Source organism: Bactrocera neohumeralis, chromosome 2 (genome assembly GCF_024586455.1).
Source record: "Bactrocera neohumeralis isolate Rockhampton chromosome 2, APGP_CSIRO_Bneo_wtdbg2-racon-allhic-juicebox.fasta_v2, whole genome shotgun sequence".
NCBI classification, from domain to species: Eukaryota; Metazoa; Arthropoda; class Insecta; order Diptera; family Tephritidae; genus Bactrocera; species Bactrocera neohumeralis.
In genome coordinates, this window is record NC_065919.1 from 66246349 (window position 1) to 66263856 (window position 17508).

Here is a 17508-nt window from a genome sequence, read left to right on the forward strand (position 1 = left end):
GTTGTCCCTAATATTAGTACGAAACCTCACTGCGTCAGAATATATGCCCTTAAGTTTTGTCAAATTTTACTTAAACAATCAATAAGTGAATGAAACACTGGAGATCATTTAATCAATTTAGAGAGTTAAGTATTATTATGGAATTTCTCCCATAACCTGTATCTCGTTGTTGTCTCATCCAAAAATATATATGTATGTATAAAGATCAATCGCCAGTAAGTAGAGCATGATGAAACGTTTAAGTTTTGTTGGAGGTAATGATAATCTTTCGGAAATACATATACTGTTGAACTTCTCGGATGATGTAAGGGTGATAAATTCAGAAGACTGTTTTTGGATGTACTAAAAGTCGTTCTAAACTTCAAACTTATAGCGAAATGATTTTCAGGTGATCTAAAGGAGTTTTAAAACAGTAGGTTAGATTAGTCTGGTAAGAAAATGAGCCACGCATAGACCAGTTTTGGTCCTTTGCGACACCGATCATTTTGGATGCCTGCGCTTGACGCGAATTTCATACCTTTTTCTGTGTATCATACCGTGGGGACCCCATAAGCTTACAGAGTAGTCTTGCCAATGTGGGACATGTGCACAAGGGATGCTCCATTGTTTCCCTGTTGCCTTGCTCTAGACTTTGAAACTGTAAACTCGTCAAAAATATTTTTCGAACACTGACTAGCAAGAGTATGTGATTTTGTTAGAAACATGTTACGAGTTGCCTTGTATACGAGATTTATTTACTTTGCTTTATGAGCTCTTCACTCGTTGATATCAACGATCCCCTGTAAATATTAGAACTGTCACACTTGTCACCCGCATTCGTCCGTCCGCACCACATTGTTGCTCTGGTGACATTTTTCGTGATGAAAGTGAAGTCTACGAGCATGCACTCGTGCACACAGCGAATACAAAATAAGCAAACAAACAAACAAAACGAAATTCGTAATGCAGCAACACTTGAAACAAAACCAACGAACACAATGGCGAAACAAAGGATAATCAGAGAGAAAGTGAATAGCACCGAATGGCGAACAAATGACTGTGCCAAAGAATGCACAGCCGCAGTAATAACAACATTTTACATGTTTATGTGTGTGTGTGTGTGTGCGTGAGTGTGCTTCTGTGTGATTCGGACACGAGGGCAAGTGCGAATGACGCAAGTGCTGAACCACAAAAGTTGCAAACATTTCAAATGCTCGCAACAAAGTAGACATGTGTGGGTAGTTACGCATGTGTGTATGTGGGTGTATGTGTGTGCCTGTGTGTATGCAACACTTTTGGCTTCTGTGAAGTGAACTATGCTTTGCTCTGGTGTGGCTGGTAAACTGTAGCTTTTAAACTATTCACGAGTGGTATTTACGTTGCTTTTTGACATGACGAAAATAAAAGTGAAAGCGAAATTGAAAAGGAAACCATGAAATTTATATGGAAATCCACAAGCATAAAAGTTAATATTCTGTAGCATGCGCACCGTTATTTCAAGTGCATAATCACACACACACTATTATAAACTGAAGAATTTAGTTTATAAATAATTAGCGTTTCAGAGTATGTTTCGTATATTTCAAAGTATTCTTAATGGAATTTATTTTCGTTGAATTATTGTAATTAAAATGAACGAAAATCTATATTTTCCCAATCAGTAGGGTTAAAATTTTAATATGAGTCAAATTTGAGAAATAAAAAATTAAAAAGTGATTTTAAAACATGTTTGAAAGACGCCTAAAACCTGTGTGGCCATGGCGTATGAGTGACAGTTCATTATTCCATTTAGCTTACGATTAAGCAGTTGGATAATCGATCCACAGCTCACATATTTGTTTTGATGAAATCATTTTAAAACAATGATTTTACAGTTTCAGACTGGTCGAAACTTTTCTCAAAAATATTTTCTATTTTTCTATCTTCTTCTCTATTGGCGTAAACACGCTAACGCGGTTATAGCTGAAGATTTCAAGTGTAGCCAGGTCCTTTTCCAACTGGTGTTTCCAAAGGAGTGGAGGCCTTTCCTCTGCTTCCCCCGGTGGGTACTGCGTTGAATACTGTTAGAGCTGGAGTTTTTTCATTCATGCGGACGACATGATCAAGCCAGCGTAGCCGCTGTCACTTAATTCGCTGAATGATGTCAATGTCGTCGTATATCTCGTACATCTTATCGTGCCATCGACAGCGGTATTCGCCGTTGTCAATGCGCAAAGGATCATAAATCTTCCGCAGAACTTTTGTCTCGAAAACTCGTAACGCCGACTCAACAGCTGTTGTCATCGTCCATGCCTCTGCACCGTTTAACAGGACGGGGATGCTGGGTGACTTATTGAGTTTGGTCTTTGTTTGCTCAATTTGTTTGAGAGAGAATTTTTTTGCTCAATTGCCTCCTAAATGAGCAAGAAGTAGCACCTGTTGCCAACAGTTATTCTGCTTTGGATTTCGAGGCTGGCGTTGTTGTTGGTGTTAATGCTGGTTCCAAGATAGACGAAGTTATCTACGACTTCGAAGTTATGACTGTCAACAGTGACGTGGGAGCCAAGTCGCGAGTGCGACGACTGCTTGTTTTTTGACAGGAAATATTTGCTTTGATTCCTTGTCCAGTCTGGAGAATGCAAAACTAAGGGCGCAGTTGTTGAGGCCAATAATATCGATGGCCTCGGCGTACGCCAGCAGTTGTATACTTTTGTAATAGATTGCACCTCTTCGAATTAGCTCTGCAGCTCGAATTATTTTCTCCAGTCGTAGATTGAAGAAGTCGCACGATAGGGAGCCGCCTTGTCTGAAACCACGTTTGGTATCGAACGGCTGGGAGAGGTCCTTTGCGGGGATACCAAGTTCAGACATAGCTGCAGAGAGTCTATTCCTTTGCGCGCTGTCGAAGGTGGCTTTAAAAGCGACGAAGAGTTCGTGGGTGTCGATCTTCCTTTCACGAGTCTTTTCCAAGATTTGGCATATGTTGAAAATGTGATCGATAGTAGATTTTCCTGACCTAAAGGCACGCTGATAAGGTCCAATCAGTTTGTTGACGATGGGCTTCAGTCTTTCACACATTATACTTGAGAAGACCTTATATGCGATATTAAGGGGGCTTATTCCACGGCGCAAAACCTCGCTAAGCGAGTATTACATAGCTTTATAGCCGCTTGTTTTAAAACTGTCGCCCGCTTGGACAGACGATGCTATTAGAATTCAAGGAACCCTTAAATCGAATATGTTGGAGTGGCTGCGTTGAAACTTGCTCTGTTTTAGTCATGACAATAGGCTTCACACGGGTTGGCTACCACGTCTTACGCAAGGGTTACGCACGTTTTCAGGGTGTGCGGCAAGGACGCCAGAAAAGAAATTGGGTATAGTTCTACAACTGTAACTGCTTACCCAGAAGCATAGCTATGCCCCAATATACCTCAAATCATTATCATCTTTACCACATATTTAATAGGCGTATTACTAAACGTGCTTCACTAAGTTTTTATAGCAATTATATCTCGAATAGCACATTCGCTGAAAAGTATTATTATATTCCAATGAAAGCAAAGTTTTATTATTCTATTTTGTAACCACTAAACAAAACCCAAAAAGGCGGCGGAAGCACAAACTGTTAACACTGATTCCGCACACAAAACAATTGTTCCACTGGAACTTATTCGGACCAAATTTTAATTTTCTTTTCTGACTTTTTTGTTTCCTTTTTGTCTTTTTGTAATCTCAGTTATCTTTCGCATAGTTTACACAAGTTTTTGCCGCTCCCTTCGATAAGCCAAACTCCGGCTTTTGCTCGAACTCGATGTCAACACGGTGTGTGCCGTTATCACAAATTGTGTTATTGAGCGCACAATTGAAACTTTTGTTGTTTGCCAAAGGTTTATCCTTTGTTCGGCGAACGTACCACCCCCCCACAGACCCTAAAAGCTATTTGTTTGCTCATGCTGTTTGTTGTTGCTAACAGGCATTCACATATTTTCGCATAACGAATTGAAAACACCAAAATTCAATAATGGAAACTCAATATTACACTCCCATAACTTTTTCATTTATTTATTGGTTTAGTGCTGCACAGGAATTTTCGTTAGATTTTGTTGTAAACACCGCATACTGGTGCATATCGTCTACATGTAGAGCTTTTTCACTTTGCTTTCCATTTGACTGCTCCGCGTGGCGGCACCCTTTCTAAGGGTGGCGTTGAATTCCCAATACCCTCAAGTATTATCGCTCAAAGTTTTTCTTGATTTTTGACAGTTGACAGCTTTGCTTTCGTCACTTCCTTTGTTCCTGTGTTCGCGTGCTCCTTCCACGCATTGGCTATCACTCTCTCTCCCTCTCTTCCTGACATTTCCGTGAAATTTACCTATAACATTTTCGTAATCATTCTTTTACTGTCCATGTTTATGCTTTGACAAAAGTGTGTGTTGTTGTGTGAAAGTTAATTGGTTGTTGCTGTCAGCTGTCAACTGTCAACTGCTTGAACTTGAGTTTCATGCATTCCAACTTGTTACCAAATCTTCCATAACATGAAAATTTTATCCATATTGATTTTTGCTTAGATTAATTTTGACATTCGAACGCTCAATCGCGGCGTAGGATTATATCAGCCTAAAAGTTGTTTACGAAAGGAACATCAATCGAAGGACAGCTTGCTAAATAAGTGAAATCCTTATCTTTCTCCGACGATTACAAAGCCTCCATTTATTCAGCGAATTGAACATGTGTTCTCCTTAAATTTAAGTAAGTTTCAGATGTCGAGTTCATTAGCCCTTCTTACCCTCCTTACAATTTGAATTTTTCTATACTGCCTACAGACTTCTGTATAAACTTTTCGGAATCGCTTTGTCAAAACAAGAAATTATTCTAAATGTATTTGTCATGTTTTCTTATTTTCCTCAAAACTGACACCGACAGTAAGTATGTACTTATACTAACCTATGATAGTTGAACCAATCCGTCACAGGTCACGGTTTGATAATTTATGTGCAATTTTGCAACTTTTGATTAGAATTATCAGTAATGTAATAATGGGTTTTTCAATAAGAGCACTCCATACGTTTTTATACCCTGAACAGGGTATATTAAGTTTGTCACGATGTTTGTAACACACAGAAAGAAGCGTCGGAGACCCTATAAAGTATATATGTATATACATAAATGATCAGTATGTTGAGCTGAGTCGGTTTAACCATGTCCGTCTGTCTGTCTGTCCGTAGTCCGTCCGTCCGTCTAGTCCCTCAGTTTTTAAGATATCCTTTTGAAAATTTGCAAACGTCATTTTCTCTTCAAGAAGAGAAACTGAACGATCGGAATCAAGTTCTTGTATGGAAAACTTTCACATTTGACAATGTATCTTCACCAAATTTGGTATGGATTATTTTCTAAGGCAACAATGTAATCTCCGAAGAAATTGTTCAGATCGGATTACTATAGCATATAGCTTCCATACAAACTGAACACTTAGTTACTAAAAGAAATGCACCTGTGAAGGTTATATTAGCTTCGGTGCAGCCCAAGTTAACTTTTTTTTCTCGTTTTTAAATAAAACAGTAACAGTTTTGGATATCAATGAAATTCTTTATTCCTGTGAAAGTACACAGGATGCCACTATGTATGGAACTCGATTTCTTTTGCATGGCCACCACGGGCACGCTTGCAAAAGTCCAGATGCTGAACCCAATTTTCGACTGTTTTCAGGCATAAAACGGCCGATACCAAGTCAATCAATCTTCGCTGGCTTGTTGGCATAGACCATAGACTTGACGTAGCTCCACAGAAAATAGTCTAACGGCGTCAAATCGCACGACCGAGGCGGCCATTTCGTTAGATAACACGTTCACTAAACTAGGTTTTCAGTAAATCGATTGTAACATTCGCTGTGTGACTTGTGGCGCCGTCCTGCTGGAACCACATATTGTCCAAGTTCATATCGTCGAATTAGAGTCAAAAATATTCGGTTATCATTTAATGGTAGGTTTTCCCATTCACAGTAACATTTCGGTCTTGATTATCACGGAAGAAGTATGACCCAATGACGCTGCCGGCACATAAACCGCACCAAACCGTAATTTTTTCGGAATGCAATGATGACTCATGGAGAACGTATGTATTGTGCCTGACCAATAACGCATATTTTACTTATTGACGAAGCCATTCAGTCAGAAATGGGCCTCATCGAAAAATCATCTTCATTTGGATGAAAGTCCGGATCATTTTCAAGTTGTTGCTCAGCCCCATTCACGAACATACGACGATTCTGGTGAGCAAGCGGCTGCAGTTTTTGCGTCAATTTGATCTTATAAGGATGCAGGCCAAGATCTTTTCACAGAATTCGCCACAATGACGTCGCAGAGATGCCCAACCCTTGAGAGACTGATTTGGGTCTTCCTCAATTGATGCGCTAGCGGCAGCAATATTCTCAACACTACGCGCACTTCTTTGTCTCACTGGCACGGGAATATTTTTTACTGTGCCTGTGGATTCAAATTTTTTCACTAGACGCTTAATTGTTGATCTGACAAGGCGATTATGAGGACCATTAATTGGACGTAGCGCTCTTAAAGTTGAGGCTAATGACTGCGAGTTTCGGTCCTAAGTTTTGGTGATTTCGACTCGTTGTTGGTTGGTATATCTTTTCATGATGAAATGGCAACCCTAAATGAAGAGAAATGTCAAAAGAGCGGAAAAAAATATGGCGTCGTTTGCTGTCCCTCTCGGTCTGCTTTTGTAGCCGGCGATGCCAGAAAATAACTATTAGATTCAGATATGAAATGTCAGACAAAACTGAACAAAAATAACATGACAGCTTTACACGACTCACGCGTGATTTCGAAAAAAAGGCTATTGAAAAAAGTACCTCTACTTGGATCAACCTTTGATAATTTTTACTTGGTTTGAGGATTCCAGATAGTATCATCCAGGTAAATCTTACTCATTGCCAGAAAACTTTTTCTCGGAGGTATGCCTGGAGAACTGATCAAGGAATCCAGAATTTTAAAAAAAGAAGAAGCGACTATTAAATTACATTAAATTTATAAATGTGCATTATTTTTATTTATTTTTTGAATAATTTGTTTTGTTTTTTTTTTTTCAAATAAAAATTATGAAAAAATGTCATTTTTTTCTGACTCACAACGAGATATAATCCCTTAAAGAATGTGTATAAATATTAAAAAAATAAGAAAGAAAATCTTGAGTCAACGAAAAGAGGAGTCTGTTAAAGAAAACTTATATATTAAACATCATATGTATGTATGTATGTGTATGGTACGAATGTATATCTGTAAACAATGATGTGACTACAAATGTACGAAGAAGTGAGCGTTTGTCCACACAAGAATAACAAAACGCCTTATACACTAAGAGTATATACATATATATATGTGTATGTGTAAACGAACGAGTATGTTAGTATTTTTGTATGAGTGTGAGAAATATTTAAAATACTCGCACGCTGGCAGCTGACTCCTGCCAACTCTGCCTGTCAGCCAACCAGCCAGAGAGCCCAGCCCAGCCAGCGGACTATAATTTGCATAAGAAATTAATTTTCCACTACTTCACTCACTCACACACAAACACACACACATACACATACATCCATACACAAGAATACTTATGCGCCACAGCAATTTGCCGCACTCAACTTGCAACTGTTCAATAACGTTGGCTCCTCTCCGCCATACATCTCTCTTCTTTATCTACTTTCATGCTACCGCTTGGCTGACTGCTGCGTGCCGGCTATGTGCTACTATGCGGCCACCGAATGCGCCGTTGCATCCTTGCTGTCATCCATCCACTAACAATTTTTGCTATTGCAACAATGCTTTGGACGACCATGCGCCTGCCCGCCCGCGCATCTCTGGCTGCCGCGTGCTTCGTCCAGCAATTGCAAGCCCTGCCCGGTGGCAAAGCCGACTTTCTTATGCGGCGCCGACAACCGTACATACTCATCGCTATGCAGATTGGATTACCACAACTGCATACATTCCACAACCATAAGGATAGCGTGCAAGGGATTCTGTCCATGCAAGGGTAAGTACAGCTACCACTACAGCAGATAACCGTTATTCTTGATATACATATGTATAAAATAAAAATTAAGTGAGTACATAAAATCCCCAAAAAAAAAAATAAATAAAACGTAACATCGGTCGAACCGAAGCTGTAATACCCTTTACAAATAAAAAGGTTTCCTCACCAGAACTCGAGTTTGATCATTCAGTTTGTATAGCGGATATATGCTATAGTGATTCGAACTTAATAATTTTTCAGAGATTGCATCGATGCCTTAAATAATAACGTGTGCAAAATTTCTAATCTCCAAAACGCGTATACACAGACGGACGGACAGACAGACTAAATCGACTCAGCTCGTCATGCGGATCATTTACATATATAATTTCCAAGGTCTAGAACGTTTCTTCTAGCAACTTCGTGTCAAACTGTACACACTCTGTTCAGGGTATAAAAACACAAAAAGAAGGCATTTTGTGGACCGATAAGTTATAGGAGAGTGCTCAGTGAGTGCAGCACTTGAAATCTGAAAGCAAAGATGAGAAAACGAAAAAGCATCCTTCTTTGACCACCACACACACACACACACGCGAACACACCCATGCGAAAGTAAATATATTGCATCCATTAAGTTATTGTTTGGCTGTCTACTAAAGGGCAAACTCACATCAGAAAAAAAATTTATTTTGCTCTCCATTTTTTCACTCCAAAATGCTTTCGTTAAATTAAGTTGTCTTCATATTCTAGCAAAGTAAATATGCCAACCGACAAGCGTTGACAGTAAATTGCACAAACAAAAACGCACAAGCAATTTGGGTTCAGTAATATTAGAATAACAAAGGAAAGGGTACAATGAGAAATGTGGAGACTTGAAATAACAAAATGACCAACAGTGCATCACAAAAATACGCAATCTAAAGTAATTTATTAAATTTTCTACAGAACAGAACAAAGAAGACTGCGTAGTTATTATCACGTGCTAAAGTAAAAGCACTTTCCGATAGCATCCAAATAAGACTTTGTTCATAATTTTAAAAAGTTAATTTATTCTTCAAAATTTATGTGGTTTCACTCAAAGTAATACCCCTTATCCCAATGCACTTACGACAACGTTTTTTCCAATTCTCAAAACAGTTGTCAAAGTCAATTTTCAGAATAGCTTTCAATTTGAGTAGTGATTCACGTTTAATGACTCAAAACGGTTTCCAGAAGTCACACGGAGCTAGATCAGGCGAAAATGTTGCTGTGCCACGATATTGGTTGAAAATTTGGCGAAAAGCTCAACATAATCAATGCAGTATGTGATGGTACATTATCGTGGTTCAAAAACCAAGAGTTGTCGGTCCATAATTCCAGCTACTTTTTACGAATAGCTACGCGCAATTGACGCATAATACTCAAAGGTTGGAAGGAATTCGTTGAGCACCACACCTCGACAATCGAAGACAATAGTCAACATAGCTATGATTTTTGACTTGCTTTGACATTGTATTTTCAGCTTCGGCTCACCTTCGCCACAATATTCGATATTCGGTCGATTGATCGTCTGTTTCCGGGTCGTAAGCATAGATCCAAGACCTATCGCTAGTAATAATATGTTTCTTGTCACGCTGGTAGTCGGAAAGCATTGTTTCACAGACGTCAACGCGACTGTGCTTTTCGAAAAAATTTTTAGAACCAATCGAGCTTCCACTTTTCTTAGACCCAAATGATGTTTCACAATCATTTTCGGTGGTCCTTCCGATATTTCAACGGTGCCTGGCTGTTAATTGTAGATCTCTGACTGTTAATCACCGATTCTCAAAAACCAATTTCTTTATTTTATTGACGTGTTGATCATCAATTGTTGTTGATGGCTGTTCTGTTTCGTCGTCAACACTTTCCCAACGCTTTTTGAATAATTTGGTTTGGCGAAAGATAAGGTGATGATAGATTTAGGCCATATATCCATGTATATTTTGGTTATGTAGTAGCTGCTATTATTACATCACTCCTATTGTGAGAATCAGTTAATTATTATCTAAAGAAACCTAACTTACTCTCAACGAGACAATCCATTTGAAGTCTCCTCTTCTTCGGACTGACGAACGCGTAATTTGCTGTAGATGAATCATTTTAGTCATAATTAAAACTGCCGCTTCGCTGACTGTTGCCCATTCAACAATAGAAAGATACAAATATGCCTTTCAAGCTTTTCATCGTTAAACTACCGCCGAGTAAAATTTTTAGCTTCTCCCTTATACTTAAATATCGAGAGCATTAAAAGAATACATGTTAAGAGTCTTCTACCCACTCTGTACAGGTCGGATAGTTCGGACTAACGTGAAGACAAAGTTTGAATAGGTAAGCAGCACCCTTGTCAACTTAGTATTTGAGTCAGTTAGAAATACAGGTCCTCATGTTGTGTGTCTATCCATATATGAATGTCTGATATAAGAGTATGGGTCTACCTTTCTTAGGTTCTCCAGCAGTGCTGGCAACATGGCTTTGTTAGCTGGTATAATCACGCGAGTAATTCTCCCTGAATGTCAATGGGAGGCATACTGCCTATTACTTCAGCAGCATCAATGGTATGGTTCGACAAGCGCTGATAGCTAGTATTGCTGAGAGTCTATGCAGTACGTTTATAGATCTAGAATACAGCATAACATATGACTAATGCTTGTATCCATATTTTGCTATTAAACGTAGTTGACTGGAGCGTACGCCGCCTCTATTTGTCATCATTCTTCATAAAGCGTTTTGAGTATTATTTGCTTTACCTAATGTGTAGTCTATTTGTTCCTTGAATTTTAGCTTCAAGTCAAATATTACTTCCAGATACTTTAATTGGGAAAGCTGTTAGTAAGTAATCTTACAATCCACGATCATGACTGGCTTTACCATAGGTTTTTTCTAACTCATGCACATCAAGTTAAATTTTAGTATCAATGCGATCGTTAAGTCGTTACCACGAAAGAAAGGTCTGGTCAAAGAAAGTTAAAGCAGAGAAAATAATCTTTTGAAGACTTGTTGAGATTAATAGAGAAAACAGAATCCTTTACCCAAGGTATGAACTCACTTAAAAGCGATATGCTATAATCGGGACTCCAGTTAACCATCGAACACTCGAGAATTATAAAAACGTTACGAAATTCTAACGGCAGACGACAAAGTAGAGAATAAAAGGAGCTCTGAGAGAGCATTTACGTAATTTTTTTTTCAAATTTTCATTATTTAAAAACTAGTATTCGTTTACGGAATGCTCAAAAAGTCGACAATGCATATATTCAAGTAGGTAATCTGGATAAAGTACCCTTCGGTATTCTTAATCATCCACTCTTCAATCCAAGCTACGGAAGTAATTATTTATTTCCTCATATGAAAAGGAAAATTAGAGAAAAAATTCAGGTGATGCCGGCATGATTTCATTACATACAAATACTACAATCTTGACATAGGCTTCTACAATATAATCCACCGATTCTTGTTATAATAATTTAATCTGAAACTCCAATACTTACTCAGTCGAAGAATACAAATATGGGTCTTAAACAACAAGAGACATACTTTCAAATTATTCTGAGCAATACATATATAGTATCTTTTATTTTCATTAATACTTCAAGTTTTTTTTTAGGAATCCAGATAAGCCCCTTCTTGCCGTTAAAACTTCAACCATGCTCCCACGCTAGTCCAAACTTATAGCCTCTTCATTTCCTCCCTGCAAAATCCCAGTCAAACGTGAAATGCACGTTTTTCAAAGACTAAAATATAGTTTCAAACATTATGCCCTAATATGTATGTATCCACTGGTAATCGCGCACTACTTAGTATCAATTTTAATGCGATTGGCGCGCCAACCGCATGACAGCCTTTCCTGCCTGTATCCTGTATCCTGCATGCCATATCCTGACATTTCATTGGCTTCGCAGCATTTCTGCACTTACTACAATTTATTTTCCATTCAATTACTTTATGTAAATTCCGTTCGGCATTTTGCGTGCATTCCTTTGAGCGGTTGTCGCAGCCAGCTCGGCAGCGCCGCATTTGCATGTGATTTTCGCTGTCGCCATTTTACGCTTCGCCTTCGCACAGTTGCGGTTGCACAAAATTTTTATTCCATTAATTAGTTTAATTATATTTAAGCCGATAAGTTTATGGGAAGCATTAATTCACTAAAAAGTGTGGTAATCTGATTAAATGGCAGCCTTTTTTCTACGCAATTTCTATTTATGAAACACCTGAGTTGAATAAAGTGCAGGTGAACTTTTAAATAGTATTAAGTACTATTAATGGATTATTGTTGAATTTGTATGAACGACATACACATACGTATATACCAGCAAGAACATGTGATATTTGGCGGAGCTCCTACTACAATTTTCCTATATATTGGGGTGATTTGCCGCTAAACTATAAGAAACAAGTAAAAAAAGGCAAAGTTCGGATTTATCCGAAAATTTTATACTCTGCAACTTAAAAAATCAAAGACCAAGAAGTTCCTTCAAGAAGTTTTGGATCATGTTTTATCTATTTCTATATTTTAACTATTAACATGCCATGAGCTAAAAAAAGTTCCGTGGTTTTCATTAAGGTACCTCACATACAATCGCTAATGATATGGAGTAAATTTAGCTAGATGTTCGAAGACTCTGATATTAGTTATACGTATAGGGTCTAGGTCAAGTTTTCGCCCAATTTTATCAATTTTAGGCAAAGCTACACTGTTATGAGTAAAACCCGCTAGCTCATTGTCATTGAGATAACTCATACCGATATATGCGTTATAAAATCAACTGAAAGTTCAAAATTGACCCGACTTAACCCATTTTTAATATACAGAGATACTATTGCCTGGAAAGGATTTTCTCTGATATTTTCGGTCCAAAGTCAACTATAGATACTGTAATCCACATTTTCGGTGATTGGGGGTTGAACAGTTTTGGTTGGGCATGGACAGCTTTTGGTGGCATACTTTAAGGGAATTATTAGAACAAAGTGTTATATCCTTAAATCAATTGCTTCTTGAGTAGTGTACTGGAAAGTAAAGGGATCAAATGGATTTTAAAATTGTGCTATCTGAGAAGTAGGCATGGTTGAAGTTCGATTTCGCTATTTTCGCAGAATGTCATGTAACAAATTTAGTCGAAATCGGTCGGTCGGTCCACGAGATTTCTGACTTTACCGAAAAGTGGGCGGGCCAACACCCATTGTTCAATTTTGACACCGGCACTTATAAAGTTATCTAATACCATCTCAATGCTAAAATTGAATGCTCCAGGAGTTTTTGGTCATTGGTTTATAGCGCTTTTAGTAGTTTTAACGGTATTGTTTATGATTCGATTCCATTAATTTCCACACTTACCTTAAGTTTATATTGTTATTTTATCTACACATTACATTAAACCTACTAGAGGGTAGCCCACTTTTTAAAATCCACTTTTTTTCCTTTTCTTTTTTTAAATTTAATTGCATTTTGTAGGCATGATCTATGGAACATACATATGTACCAAGTTTCATTACAATGTCTCAATTTTCATTTAAGTTGCTTCTTGCACGGACGGACGAACGAACAGACAGACAGTCACTCGAATTTCAACTCGTCTCATCATCATGCCCATATATATAGATATAGATATAAGTATATGATAGTCAGAAAGGGTAAGGTGTGGGCTATCAGACTGGTAAGGTAAGGTAAAACTTCTCAGCCTCTGGTTTCAAAGCATTTTGAACCGCCCTCGCATCATGCGGCCGAACGTTGTCATGATGGAAAAGTATTTACTCTTGCCCAGTCGTAAATCACGGGTGTTTTTCGGAAATCCCTCGCTACAACTTGATGAGTTGTTGAAGCTGACGTTCCCTATTAATAGCTTCTTCGGTTTCAGAAGCTCCTAATACTGCACGCTGTTACATCCATTTTTCAGTACCAGTCAGAATACGATGCACAAACGGCATCTTTTTTCAGAATTCAATTAGCATTTCTGATATGCGAACTCGTCGTTGAGCGTTGTTGGACTTCAATTTATATAGCGCCCCATTTCCTTTGTTTTTGATGTACGCCTCTGCTTTTAAAGCTCTAAAATGTCTGGTTGAGGAACTTCCAATTACGCTGCGATCTTTTCTTATGTTTGGCAACAATCTTCATCGGCTGATATCTCCAGTTCCTCATCTTCAAATTTGTTTAGTCACTCAGGACGTTCTTCGTTTTCAGAGTCAAAATTTTCTCTTTTAAATCGTCAAAACTGCTTTTGCGTTTTTGCTTAGCATGTTTACTAAAAACTTCCACCGAAATACGATGACATTCGTCTGACGTTTTCTTCATATTAAAGTAATGAAAAGTGGGTAATGAAAAATAGCGTCCAGCGAGGACATAATTGCTGTTTAAGCTTCAAATGAATGGCATATAAGTACATATTGGAAAGGACGCTAAGGTTATAAGCTTTCCAACACATACTCAGAATATTGGTGTTATAATGGAATAATAATATTGTCAAGCCATCTTTTGGCAAACCGCGCGAATATAGCTATGGACCAATACTACTTATTCGGGTTTGATCCAGTTACAGATGTTCCACTTTTCTGAGAACTATGAACTATGAAGTGGGCGCTAGTATTGTTGGAACTGCTTTCAATGCTCAGTAGTCCTTCAGCGCTCCCTTCTATATCTAGTACCTGTTTCTTGAAGGTGTTAACAAAGCTAAGCTTAAAGGAAACACTCCCGTAAACAGACCGCCCATTTCGAAACTCTCTTTGGAAATTGGAGCAAGGCTCAGCTTGCGTACATAACTAATCCATTCTATAGGAAAGCATAAGTTGAAACAATTAAAGCTTAAGAAAGAATATAGTCAAAGCCTTCATTGAAGGACTTTATCTCTAACTAAGTATATATATTATTTCTTGCCTTTGCTTACCTTTACTCCTTTTTTCTGAAATTAGAACCGGCTGCGATTTTGCGATAGCGTAAAAATAACCAATTAGTCTGGCATTATAAGGAAAATTATACGTAATTCGTTTAAGTAAAGGGTTAAGCGTGAACTTCTACTCAAGTGAGGAAAGTTCTCTGAGCGCCATTCACTTAGGAGTCTCAGGACTTCCGTTCTTAGATCAAGCATCCTCTGGGTAACCAATAAACATCCGTTTGAAGGCGAGCTAAAGTGAGAAGGCGAAACATCCTTCCCCAGGGTTGTGTGCTCGGTTTGGGACCAGCCACATAAAAAAAGAAACACCCCCATGAAAAGAAGAAAACAGCCAGCTGTTGCAAACTCAGCTATTTATAACCTCGTAAGCGGTGTCTACGGCAATAAAGAAGAAGAAGAACGTGCCTTTAAATTCTTTTCATACCTTTTTACCCATCGCGTAGACGGAGACATTCATATGTTCCAAAGCTATTTAAGAGCTTTCAAGGTTCTCTCACAGTACACGACTTCGATTGCAAGATCTTCAAATTTTGGCTCGAGTGGCGCAAGTAGCTTGAAATTGCTTACGCAATTCTCTAATAATCTTCACATAATATTTTCTTCGACTATACCAACTCAGATACTTTTATGGTATCGAAATTATTAGTTTCAGTATCCGTTTGGTATATAGCCCTGCTTGCTTGTTCGAATTGCCACTCTCCAAGTTCTGCCGAATATTGGACAGATCATTACTACTTTCAACATTTCTAATTACCATCAAATAAGCGTCTATGTCTGGTGTCTCTTCACACATTACACTTTTCCTAACCTCAAATTAGTTCAATCAAGACGAATTGCGATCTTGGTTTAAAATTCACATTGGTATTAAAGAATAGATATTAATTACGAGACTGCAGGTGTTTCCCATATGAACAAGTAATTGGTAAGCTAAACGCCCTTATAAATGTAATTATGCAGATAACAGCCATGTACTTAAAACTAAAATAATTACTACAAATAAGTATACAATAATTCAGGAACGAACGACTAAAATCACTATGACAGCACCAGCCAAAAACAACACTCGTGACTTTATACCTAAAACTAGCAAATACACATTTGTACATATAAATAAACGAGTACATACATAATTATATTTATATGAAATATATAGCACCATATCAGATTAAATACAAACAAAAGCATTTACAATAAATACATTAACGGTAAGTTGTCCTCGTAAGTCGGAAAACAAACAGCAAGGCGAAGGCGATACCAGTAAGCTGCTTACTGAAATCCCGTTTATATTGTGGCACATTAAAGGACAATGATTAAAAATGTAAACAAACAATTCAAGGGTATTAAAAATAACGGTTTGGAAAACATATCTACCGCACACCTCATAGCTTCGAGACAGACATTTAAAATTAATGAGCAGTTTTATTAAAGTAGAAAGTATTTAGTCAACATTAAACAGCATTCTCATATACATATATTGTTGAACAGACAGGTACTAAATATGATTGAAATTACTATATTTTGAGAATACAATACTTGACTATCAATACTTATCCATCGATAACTGGTGCTATTGAAACTAATCCCTTTTACCCAACCTTACGGTGGAATAGGCACGTGGAACTAACACTGTCCAAAGCCACCAAGGCACTCATGATATGCAGATGCCTAGCCGGCAGATCCGAGGCGGCAAGTCAGGTATCATCAGATAGTTGCATACCACGACGGCAAGGCCTTTTGTCACTTATGAAGCGGTTGTTTGAGCATCTAAGGCAACGCGGTCTTCGGTAGGCCTTCAACTATCGAAGCTGCAAAGGCTCGTCTGGGTGTGCGCTTCAAGGGCTATGCGCACTTGCCCAACCGCAGCACTTGAAGTCAAACTGGAGCTCACATAGGTAGCAAAACATACCGTGCTGCTCATGGCAGCAGAGGGTTTTGGAAAAGTTTGTGATAATGTCATCTCAACAAATGAAGGCCAAAAGACGGCTTTACGAAGATGACAAACATTACAAAAAAGTTTGGGGTTGCTCTCGGCAGTAAGGCGGAGTGGAGTGATTCCGCGTTCGGCCAACTTCAGATGGGCAGCACTATCCAATGATACACTGACGGCTGGAAAACACCGGAAGTCATTAGACCAGGCTTTGCGGGACCGCATACGTTTTCCGAGCATCTGTAAAGCAACCGTGTACACTTGATCTGAGTGCCAGCGCAAAAAGAGGTAGTCGGAAATAAGCTGGCGACGAATTATCCCGTTCTGTGGCAAAGTCTAGTATACTGGTTACAGAACCGTGCAATACGGTGGGATAAAGCCAATAAGTTTTCGCATTAGCACCATTTCATTGCCCTAGCACTTCGTAGGACTTGAAATTGCTATTCCGGCATCAAGAAGATTTACAGTCGTAGCCTCCCAAACAAAAACTACCCCTCTTCCTCAATATTCCTGGCATAAAAATTAATTATGGGTTATAAAAGAATGCTTCTTCCGGTCACATAGGATGGTCAAAATTAAAGGGGAAACCTCCGCATTCCTCGGTAATATTAAATTTCCTCGAAAAAAGAGTCATAATATTAAAAAACACAAATATGCGGTAGGTGATTGGAAATATCGACATGAAGATGCATCTTTTCGAAC

General features: G+C 38.3%; 1 protein-coding gene across 5 annotated transcripts in view; it reads left to right on the plus strand.

Annotated features, from left to right (window-relative positions):
* Positions 1-17508, plus strand: part of LOC126751923 (proteoglycan Cow) — a 169874-nt gene that overhangs the window by 128444 nt on the left and 23922 nt on the right. For all 5 annotated transcript variants that reach the window (XM_050462416.1, XM_050462381.1, XM_050462408.1 and 2 more), the window contains exon 6: positions 7850-7998. In XM_050462416.1, coding sequence (XP_050318373.1) covers positions 7850-7998 — 149 coding nt within the window. The remainder of the gene's footprint in view (positions 1-7849; positions 7999-17508) is intronic.